At 46.9% G+C, this 12172-nt stretch overlaps 1 protein-coding gene across 1 annotated transcript in view; it reads right to left on the reverse strand.

The window, feature by feature from the left end:
* LOC144780965 (retinol dehydrogenase 12-like) overlaps nucleotides 1–12172 on the reverse strand; it is a 215473-nt gene that overhangs the window by 101734 nt on the left and 101567 nt on the right. The window contains exon 2 of the mRNA XM_078659547.1: nucleotides 4148–4266. Coding sequence (XP_078515673.1) covers nucleotides 4148–4266 — 119 coding nt within the window. The remainder of the gene's footprint in view (nucleotides 1–4147; nucleotides 4267–12172) is intronic.

Consider the following 12172-nt stretch of genomic DNA (forward strand, 5'->3'; position numbering starts at 1 on the left):
GTGCACATGTGGCACATGTATTTCTGCCACATGGCACGGTCATAAATTGCAAAAAATTGCTTTTTTCAAGGTTTTCGATATTTACCACCAACTTGTAGTTGGTGGTGAATTACGAAGATTCGGTAAAAGAGGGAACACAGTCAAGGGTGGCAGGGTTTCACTTTGACACCCTGTTGCACCCCTGAATAGTGCATGGGTGCACATGTGGCACATGTATGTCTGCCACATGGAACTGTCATAAATTGCAAAAAATTGCTTTTTTCAAGGTTTTCGATATTTACCACCAACTTGTAGTTGGTGGTGAATTACGAATCCTGAAATGGGAAAAGCGCTCATTTCAGTGCTCCCTACATTAAGGATTCGGTAATTTACTGAATCAGTATTTTAAGAATTCGGTAATTTACCGATTCCTTAAATTACCGATTTGGTAAATTACCGAATCCTTCATTTTGGCCTCCTACATCAGAAAAGCCGAATACTGGTCGGTAACGGACGAAATTCGGTAATTTCGGCTGTTACCGACCGGTATTAGGCTTCCTACATCTGGCCCTAGATCCCATAACGAGCCGAGCTTTCATGTGGCTTTTGGCTGCCACCGCTGCTCTACCCAGGATGTGGCGTTAAGGCCAGAGCTGATGACTTTGGAACTGGGGAACCAGGTTTGAGTAACAGCGCCGGCTCAACATCCTGTGATTCTGGGCAAATCCCTTAATCTTCCCGTGCCCATAAGCAATGAATGTGACCTTGTATAACGTGAGTGGTGCTATATGAAAAGTGGCAACACCTTTCAGTCGAGTTCATGGTACATAAAACTGCAGAAAAATGTTTAAAAGAGGTCATAACAATGTGTTAACATAAAAAGGAAAGACAAATAGATACCCATTTAGTGGCTGATTTGTAAGCAGAAAATCTGAATAATTCACAGCTTTCCTGCTTAAAATGTGTGATCTTAAGCAACTATTTTATTTCCGCAGCCTTTGTTTTTTTTTCATTATCACACATGAAAGAACTTTCAAATATATGAGTCCAGAATACCAGTTGTATAAAAAATAATTATTGTGCTTTTTTAATAGACTATAATGTTGCTCTAATCTGAGCCACGTACAGGGTTTGCATGACAACTGTCTTGTCTCATATGGTCCATGCTTACAAGCTATCACTTTTAATAAGTACTTCTCAGGGCAGTGATATAATGTGACGTATTAATGTAAAAGCTTCCACATGTTAAAGAAAGACACTTTTTGGAATTTTGAAGAGACTTTATCATATGTTGCATGATGTTTGTTGTATGATTAACATAGCAAACATATTCAGAGCTCAGCTCTAAGAGCCAAGCCAGGGCCTAGCCTCAGCTCTGCTCAGTTCTCCCTGTTAAGTTGTAGGCGCTCCCACCTGTAGTCTGCATATGCCATCACCGTTTCTCTAGGAGTGAGTGCATCAGTGGATGATGCATAAGGAAATCTACATCGGATTTGTTCACCTCCTACTTTGCAGGAAACAAACTTAACAAAAAGGAACAAACTAAGATGGGCAAACTGAAGTGGGGAGGTCATGTTATATATTTTCAAGATAAGGATGTGAATCCTTATAGACGAGACATTTTTCTTCTCAGGCAGGGGCGGCTCCTCCATTAGGGCGGAGGAGCGTCGCCCCACTGCCTTCTCGCAGTGCAAGGAGCAGAAACATAGAATGGTATTTTAAAAACCAATTAATGTTTCTGCTTCTCACACTGTGAGAAAGCACAAGGGTATGCCTGGTTGGAGGCGGGCAGGTGGGATGGTCGGAGAGGAGTGGCTTGCCCGATGCTTTGGGCCCTGACTGTTTGGGCGGCCCTCTGGAGCCGATCAAACGAGTCATGCGCACTCTGGATTTTCTCTATGTAGTCTGCATGCAGCCTACATAGAGAAAATGGCCTCCCCAAAGGCTGGGCGCCGTCCTCATCAATCACAAATCTGCCATTGAAGCTTTGTGTTTGGCTTTGGGGAGGGGAGGGGAGGGAGGCTGCCTTCTTCCTGTTCCTGCCGAGCAGGAAAGCAGCAGGAAAATGCAAGACCCAGCCAGGAGCAGAGGCGGCGCAGGACCCGGTAAGGTAAGTTTTTAAAAAATATTTATATTCCCCCACATGAAACCCCACACAAACCTGGCAGCGTGCCACCATTGTTACAAAAGTCAATAAATAGAAGAAAAAAATGTAACGCGAGGATGTTGTACTGCAAAATGCTTGTTATTGTTTATGGACACCACATGGTCACTACATACAGCGTTTATATTTGATTGTGGCCCATAATGCTAGGGTAAACAAGGAAGGTACAGTTCTCTCTTTTGGACATTAAAAAAGCTTTTGACGCCCTCAGAATTGTGAGAGTGCTTACGTAGTTTTCTGCAGGACATGGCAGCATAGGAGCGCATATCCTGGATTAGTATGCTACGTGAGCGACTTGTTGCAATCTTTCCTGTCATACAGACGCATATACAAAACAGGGGTGGTCACTGTTCCCTATGTTGCTTGCTTCCGGGCTTCAACCCTTTCTGTTTTATGCAAGTCAAGACATGATGCTTGTGCATCAGTAGAAGTGATGCAACTAGTCTCATAGCATTTTTTGCTGACAGAGTATTATTTAAAATTACCCAGCCTCACACTTCCATTCCATTGGTACTCCGTCCACAAATATAAAAACAAGAGGGTTTATTATGACCCTTGGGCTAGATGTAGGTAAATAATATTTACCGACTCTTAAATACCGAATTTTACCGATTCGGTATTTAAGAGTCGGTAAATATGAAGGGGGGAGATGTAGGACAATCCAGATGTTTTTTTACCGAATCGGTAAAATTCGGTATTTACCGATTCGGTAAATACCGACCGGTAATGCCCATTCATTCCTATGGGCTTTGAAGCCCATAGGAATGAATGGGCATTACCGATTCGGTATTTACCGAATCGGTAAATACCGAATTTCACAAGGGTGCAGGGGGTGTCACTTTGACACCCTCTAGCACCCCCAAAACAGGTTTGGGTGCCATGTGGCAGGCATACATGCCCTAAGGGCAGGTCTGCCTGTCATATGGCACAGGTGTGCATGCACACATGTGCATGCACACCGGAATCGGTATTTTACCATCAAATTGAATTTGATGGTAAAATACCGATTCGGTAAGGCTTGTGGGACTCAGAAGAGTCCCACCTACATATCAAATGTACCGAATCGGTAAAAATACCGATTCGGTATTTTACAGAATCGGTAAATTTACCGATTCTGTAAAAATATGCCCCCTACATCTCAAATTCCATTTACCGGTCGGTACCGGCCGAATTCGGCCGTTACCGACCGGTAAAAGCCTACCTACATCTGGCCCCTTGTGTCTTGTAATAAAAGGCAATAATTTGACATACCATAACACATTTCTATTCTGGTTCCTACATTGTTACATATTAATTATACAGGTGGACAACTTTGATCATATACTCCTTAAATTAAGTGGCAAGAATCCTGTATCTACTGGGATGCAAAAGAAGTATTTACGCAAACCACCAAAGAACATCTCTGGAGCCCACTTTGGATTCAGGCATCTTCTACGATGAGGACCGGTGCCTATGTTGAAGCTATGTTGGTGAGGGACTGTCTTCTATCTGAATCCATTGTATAGAGTGCCCTCTCTGGGCAGTTGAAAGCCTGAGAGCACCTTGGTCTACTGAGACAAGTTTTTCCTACATTCACTAGGGACTACAGTATTACTTAGATGTTGTTAACGTAGCATATATCGTGGAACACTTTACAGTTCTGTCTTCTCAATCCTCCTTGGTTGCAGAGTTTGACATTAAAAAAGACTACTTCACGACCCATCACTTCTGAGAAGAATCTATTTAAGTGACTTGAATGGATGGCAGTTCTGTCTGTACACTTCTTTAAAATTTGTATCATAATAGTGGTGGAATGTCATTTCCTTAAATTTAGATTTAAAAAGGGATTCAAGTACAGTTTCTCTTCCAAATTGCTGGAGAGGCATCATTAAGGGATGACTATACCTAAATCTGTGCGGGCGTGTTGTACTATGAAAGTGATGTTCGATACATGTATTATTACAATTATGGGATACTCTTAAACGGCGTTGTTGTTGTGATGGTATTTAGAAAAACTATACATACCTCGGTGGGCGATGTCTCTGGCTGTTTCCTTCCCAATCCCTGTGTTTGCCCCGGTGATGATTACAACTTTTCCATGGAGTTTGGCTTTTGACTTGCACACACCTCCAGCGACAAACTTCCTAAAAGAAATCAACATTAATTAAAAACTCAGGGGTTCACTTTACAAGCTCAAAATGCCTAAATCAAACATTAAACCAAAACATAATAAAGAATACAATTATTTTAAAAAACTCCTTGGCAGCCATTTTTTATTGTTGTCGTGATCAGATTCCAAGCATCCTGGGAGGATCCTCAGGAGGAGGATAAGTAGAAAGGAGTCCGATTATGCTGTGAGTAGTTGTCAAAAGAACGGTAATGGGAAACCAGGAAAACTATGGTTGAAGGGTTGGTAGGAACAGAATCTAGGCAGTGCTACCCACTACCATTGATATCTTCTACATCATGACAGTCACCCATCTCTGGAAGAGGCACATTGCGTTCACTCATTTCACACAAGGGTGGACACCTTGACCAATATCCCTTGGTGGTTCCACACTTTTCCTCCTCACATCTCCTAAACACGGGCTGGAAAGCTGTCCCCTCTGTGGGCCTTATACTTTTACCCAGGAAGAAGGCAAGGTGTTTAGGTGCTTGTAAAGCACGGAAACTCCGCACTACTTTACACCTGACATAATATGGTTCAGATGCTAGAGGAGACTATTAATGCACATGCCTAAAATCTGCACATTATTGGACATGACCCTTGTCTCACCACCATGGCTGGTGGACGGTGTGGCGAAGATCACCAGTAGAGTGCGCCAGAGAGCGAAATTGTCAGAATCTCCAGAACACCACTTCAAGCGGGCCGCGCAGATCGCAGCTGCGGAAGAACAGTCTGACCGACCATCAGCTCACTCTTTGCCTTGGCCGTGGGGAGCCGTGCCTGGGTGCGTGAGGCCCTGTTGGCCCCCCAGTTAAGGACCTGTTGACCCCCGCCTCCCGAAGCCCCGCTGAGCACCCCGCGGAGCGCTTCGGAGCTGCTTCGAGAGCCGTGGGAGCCGCGTGTGGTGAAGAGGGATCGGCTCCGGCACCGGCTCCGGTGTCGGTAACTGTGGGGGGCTCTTCAACCGGACAGAAACTGCCACCGTGACTGCCGCTCGGATCTCCTGGTCCTGCCGGTCGTTTTGGAGCCACAGAGTGGCAGCGGCAGGTTCGATACCAGCGGTTGGAGGAGTGAGGAGTGCACTGCACGCAGGGGGCGGACTGCACCAGAATGAGTGGCGAGCTGTGTGGCGGCAGCGGTGATCAGTGACCAGTAACCGCAACCGTTGTGCACCACCGAGGAATTGTGTGACCGGCCACGCGAAACTGAGGGATTTGAATCACTGTTCGCGGCCCACCAACTATCGGCCGCGACTGAGAACCAGGAGCTGCGACCTCTCCGTGAGTCCAGGAGCCCAGGAGGACCGGCGTTGGCTGCAGGGTGCAGCAGGCGGCGTGCGAACAATACAAGCGCAGGAGGAAGTGTAGGAGGTAAAGGGAGTGGTTCAATAGGCAGCCTGGAAGGGGGGACCATTACTGGCATTCACGGGCATTTGCTGTAATAACTCCTACCTGCTGGACAGGCGCTCGTGACTCCTGGGCTCCTAACGCTGTGGTTTCGCCGCGCCGCAAAGCTCCATCTCGCGGCCTGCGGCTGGAGACCACAGCTACCAGGGAGCCTTGCGCCCACTTACGCCCACTTCCTGCTGCCTGACGCTGCGCGCCCGGAGGCGCTACAAAAACAGGACGCTCCTTCCGCGTCGCGGGACGCGCGCGGGCGACGCCGGGCTGAGCCCGGGCAGAGGGCGGCCCGTCTGTGGCCGTCCGGGGACGACCAGGGACGGGACGGGAAACAGATCTTGGCGGCATGATAAGGTACTATTGCTCCGGCCTCTAATTCATTGGGGTATTAATTAGTGAACGATACAAAAGTGTGCCTATTAAAAGCCCACAAGGGAGCTGAATAGTATTACACCAAAGTGGATTAAGGCGTCTGGGTCCGAAGAGGAACGAACAGTAAAAAAAAAAAAAAACATACAAATATTATGGCTACAAAACCTAAAACTCGTTCTACTAAAAGTAAACCAGACACACCACAGACAGCAAAAAAAGCTAGGAACACTGACTACTATCACGGCACCCCATAAAAATACCCCAACTGCAATAGATTTAATGCTGCAAAAGGTGGCGGGCGAGATAGAACGGACTGAAAGACGTATATCTATGACACTAACCACTGTGCCGCTCTCGCCCACGCCAACTGAGGATGCTAACGGTAGTTTGTCGTCTCCAAACGATACCCAGAATGACTCCATCAATGACGTCCTATGTGCCCAGATAGCGATAGAAGATGAACCCCTGAGGAAGGCAGGGGAAACTGTAAGATCTAACAAAAGAAGCAGAAAAGGGGGGCGGAAATACCCGCAAACACAAAACTGGAAGAAATCCACAAGGAGTGAAAAACCAGGAGATAGGGGAGAAGATGTTTATATAACAGAAACGAGAGGCCGTTGTATACCTCCGGGATGGGTGAATGAGATAATTTTAGATCTCCAAAAGCATTTAGAAACCTTTATCATAAGCCAAATCAAACCACTGACCAGTAGACTGGATAAAATAGCGCATGAAATATTGAAGCAGGGTAAGATCAAGGAGGCACAAACTGTCAATCAACAAGGGAATGTTAACACTGAAACTGCTGCTCCACCCCAACTAACTCGCCTAGCTAACAACAATTGTGTGAGTAATGAACAATGCAGCATCGTTGAGGTGCATCCCGAGCCAACGCCTAATGTTAATAGGGGGCAGGAAGGCAGTATGAAACACCAGGGAACTAGGGAAAATACTAAAGGACAGGGAGACTCTGGACACCCGAATAGAGGATTATCTGTTAGCTCCAAACAGTTTGACCCGCAACCTGGTATTGAGCAGTATGATAGACACCAAGCTCACTTGCCATATGTAAACCTACCGCCAGAAGCTAGTCCTTTTTAGGGCTCGGACTCCTCCCCAGTGAAACTGGGAGGAGTTTCGAGAACTAATGTTAAAGGAGAAAAAAAAGAAGAAGTATCTCCTAGGGCCTTGGTGAGAGGAATTCCACACATTCTGTCATCTGGTCAGTGATTCGTCTTCCCTGTGCTGTGTATGTAGTAGCCTTGAAGTGATAGGCTGTAAGTAATGTACGCGTGCCCGATGTGGCATTTTGTGTGCGAGAACGAGCATGGCAGAGTGATTAATCTTAATTACGAGCTGTCAGAGTGCCCGTGTAATGCAAGCCAGATGGTGCGAGCGCGTACACCATTGCATGCAACAGAACAGTGACACGGTAAGCTCGCAGATGTCCTCCCTCTCTCCTCAGCGCCCCTCCCACCCCCTCTGAGTCGGGAAGCATGGCCTGTGTGTACTGGGTGTACGCAGGGGCGACGAGGGACCCCCCCCCCCCACGTCCTCCTTTCTAGCTGAGCGGAGCCTGCGACTGCGGACTGCGAGCATGAGCTGCTCCTCCCGGCCCCAGCCCCTCCTCTCCTGTGAACTCTGGAGTCTGCAGATTGCACCGGCGGCCGTCCCCAGCAACTTTAAAGGTGAGTGTTGTGTCCTCATGAAACTTAACTGGTCCGAGCCCTAAAAACATAACATGACGACATTGAATCTGTGCTCATGTAAATCGCTCTAATGCCCTTGACCTACATGCGTGCAAGATTGCAAAAAAACAAACCCATAAATCACCTTTTAAACCAGGAGGCCCGAGTTGTAATCAGGGTGTTGCGTCTCCAAAAGCGCGTGATCCTGGATAAATCAGTGGGTCTCTCTCCTGTCCTTGCGCCTAACGTCCCTAATCTAACAAAAGTGTACTTTCGCAGAAAGTTCGCAGAAAGAAGCAAATGCATGTCTAAAGCTGTTTAGAACGAACTTTTCGTTTGAATGTAACAATATGCCTGGCCGTTTGTGGGGAAACTAACACGCTACGTAAAGTTCTGCACACGTGCAAAAATCGATCACATTACTTTTGCTGCTCGTGTAAGCAGCAAAATACGAAAACAGAACTGTTTTAAACTAAAGTTTTGCACAAAGCTAACAAACGAAGCACACTAATGTGCGACGCCTAGAGCACCACGTTGGGTTTCACCAGTGAACGCGTAACCGAGCGCATTATTTTTTCAACTTTTCCCATGAGAAAGACCACAGAGTCGGATACAAAATTAATATGTTCCATAAATGGTGAAAAATACCTGGATCCGTTTATTTAAACAACAACTGTATTCACATACAGAGTTTTATTTGTAAAAATGTGTTAAATACGTAACACATTTCCCAAGGCATATCCGCATGATGTATTTTTTGCAGTTTATCAGTTTGTTTCGCCTGCTGCCGCGCTGCTGCCGAACGCTTTGAGTAATTTCGCAAGCCAAATGAATGGTGCAGAAAGCAGTTTTTCTCTTATTAGTACTTGTGAAAGTGTCTGTACTGTAATAAGTGCGTGGGAACCCATGAGAGCGCCGGCTGGCACGCAGCCCACGACATGTGGTCCGGCAGAACATGGAAATAAATAAATAAAAAAGACATTTACAGAAAATAAGAATGGACACGCGGGGAAGAGAGCCAGATGTGGTGTGTTTTTTACGGGGGCCTCGGGTCTCGTTAAGAGATAATGAGTAACAGCGCCGCGTTTATCTACCAGTGTCCGCCTTTGAAAAGGCGCTTGCGGTAAAATGCGTGTGCGGGCCTCCGCGCAGGCCCTAACTCCCCCCAGAGCTCTGCCCCACCCCGCTGGCATGGGCAGGCTGCCAGGGGACCCACTGCGGGCCCCCACAATTTGTCACCATGGGATGAAGCTCGGGAATGTGGTCCCAACTTATAAAACCAGATTCTACGGGACTCCCAGCGGCAGGGCTCAGGGTCTGGGAAAAGGGCGGCGCTAGGGGCGGGGTGAGGGGGGTGCGAGGGGCAAGGTCAAAATTCAACATGCGGCCGGCTGCGCATACCATCAGAACAGCCACGAGGGCAGGGGAGTCCGCGCTCCAGAATCACTTTTGACACAATTATTAATTAGCATGAACACTATTGGAATGCATGAAATCTGTAATGAAAGATTGTCTGTAATAGTCTCATTGGGTGAGAGCCATTCGCGTGACCACCGAGTCCGACTCCCTGTTCTTCCCTTCTCTGACGTCAGAGCAGCATGACTCCTGGCCCTTCTGTGGCGTCAGAGCAGCATGACTCCTGGCCCTTTTGTGACGTCAGAGAAGCAGGACTCCTGGTTCTTCTGTGACATTAGAGCAGCATGACTCTTGGCCCTTCTGTGACGTCAGAGCAGCATGACTCCTGGCCCTTTTGTGACATCAGAGCATCATGACTCCTGGCCCTTCTGTGACATCAGAGCAGCATGACTCCTGCCCCTCCTTCTCATGTCAGAGCAGCATGGCTCCTGGCCCTTTTGTGACGCCAGAGAAGCAGGACTCCTGGTCCTTCTGTGACATCAAAGCAGCATGACTCCTGGCCCTTCTGTGACGTCAGAGCAGCATGACTCCTGGCCCTTTTGTGACACCAGAGCAGCATGACCCCTGGCCCTTCTGCGACGTCAGAGCAGCATGGCTCCTGGCCCTCCTTCTCTGATGTCAGAGCAGCATGACTCCTGGCCCTTTTGTGACGTCAGAGAAGCAGGACTCCTGGACACACTCCACAACACATAGCAACAATACATTGGCATTTATAATGCCATTAGCTCAAACTCAAATAAATCCGAGCCCGATTGCATTTCTAATGCTTGTTTAGTTATAGTCAAGGGGGTTCCTGAACTTAGAATAGGACAGAGAGAATCGCAGATGGAACTAAAAGGCAAGATTGTCAATTGGCTAAATATTCATAGACCACTGCAGGGGGGTGAACAGGGGGAAATTCTAAATGTAAGAAGGGTAAGTTGGGTAGGAAGGAGGAGAAAAGATAGAGAAGGTAATTGCATTATTGCAAACTTCAAAAACCCAAACTTAGTGCAATACATTCTAGACAATCAAAATAGAAACTCCACAAGCACAATTAGGACAATGCCTTTAGGCTACTTTTACCCTAGAATATTTGATACATACCCCCCAAACCCCAAGCAGGGTACCAGAGGCAGAATAGTAGATGACCATTGGGTTAGGCACAATGATCTCACGACCCAGTATTACCAACATCAGCCACCCCCTCAGTGGACCAATAGATTTAGCCCCTTACTGACCTTAGACAACAATGAATGACTAGCATTACTAGCTAAGACTGAACTGGTTACGAGGAGCAGGGCCCCGAATAAGGATCCGGCAGCGAGTGAGGTTAGCAAGGGACAAGGAATGCTAGCTACAGAACCTTCCAAAGATAGGGAGAGAGATTGCACCCCACCCATTGAAGTAGATTGCTCCCTTTCTAGGGAGATACATTGTTCCCCACCTATGGATAGAGGACAAAATGGGGAAAGGAACAGTCAAGTGATCAAGCGTAAGCCACTGCCCCAGGTCCCCATTGAAGAAGAAGAGAAGGAGGGAAAGATAAACATTATATCCTGGAACGTAGCAGGGCTAGCCGCTAAGTTTGAAAATCCAGAATGGAGGAAGGAACTTGAAGGCTATCAGATACTCGCTTTTCAAGAGACATGGGCATTGAACCCGGCATCGTACCAGCCAGAGGGTTATAAGTGCTTTGCTGTCCCAGCACAGGAAAGTAGAGCAGGGAGAGCGAAAGGAGGTTTATCTGTCTATGTTCACCTAACCATAGAAGGGAAATGGGTAGTGCCATTATGGGCGTCACATACCCTGCAGTTAGTAACACTCCAAAGTAGAGGACTGAAATTAGAACTCTTTAACATCTATAATCCAGGGTCCTCACAAGGGGAGAACGCTGCTATATCAGAGCTAAACAATAGATTAAGCGAAAAGGTTGACCAGAGAAAAGATGGGGGGACCCCAATAATACTTCTGATGGGTGATTTTAACTCTCACCTCTGCCCAAACCTTCCCACTATACTACCAGACTGGGATGCTTGCCCATTACAAAAGGGGTCGCACTTTGAGCACACCCAGGAAGATACAAGCCTATCTACAATAATAGAGACTCATGCATTAGTCCACACTATTGATATGGCAGGACAGGAGAAGGGGGGTACGCTTGTCCCTACATTTAAGGGGAGAGGGTGTTCATCAATAATTGATTATATATTCATATCAGCTTTTGCGACACCCCGCATTACAAAGGCTATTACAAAGTGGAGCCCCTTTAGTGATCACAACCCACTAGTGTTAGAACTAAGGTACATGGGCTGCAGGAGAAAGATTAAAAAAATGGAGGGTAGGTTGCAGCCGGTAGACCAGGGGAGGCGTTTAAAATGGACAAAAATAAACCCTCAGGAATTTTATAAAGCCTTAGTCCAAAAAGGGGAGAAATATGTAGATCAATGCCTGAACCCCCAAATAGAAGCCACAGAGGTAGTAGCAGCGTTTGAAGCCCTAACAAAATTAGCAGATAAACTACTGGAAGTGAAAGATTCTGCCAAGCCAAAAATGAACCACCCACGTTGGTTTGACACCACCTGTTCTAAGGCATTGAGGAATTTAAAAAAAGCCCTCAAATCTAAACCAAGGAACACGGCACTAGTAGCCAACTGTAGGCAAATTTACAAGTCTTGTGTTAGGGCAAGGAAAGCAGCACTGCAGGCACAAGTCTGGGCAGATCTAAGAGAGGCAGGTGAAAACAGGGATTATTCGGAATTCTGGAGAATTGTGAATAGACCTTGTTTCCACGACAATACAGCACCAGCCATTACGTCTACAATCCTCCCAGATGATTGGGTTACGCACTTTGAGGGCCTGTATAACAACACTAACACGGGTATGCAGGAGGGAGAATGGGAGGGAGGCAGGAGCGCAGAAGTAACCTTTACAGTGGAAGAGCTAAAAACGGCGATCCAAGGTCTTACCCCCAATAAAGCACCAGGACCCGATGGTACACCCCCAGACCTTTACAGAAGTAACATAG

The sequence above is a fragment of the Lissotriton helveticus genome, chromosome 9 (assembly GCF_964261635.1).
Source record: "Lissotriton helveticus chromosome 9, aLisHel1.1, whole genome shotgun sequence".
NCBI lineage: Eukaryota > Metazoa > Chordata > Amphibia > Caudata > Salamandridae > Lissotriton > Lissotriton helveticus.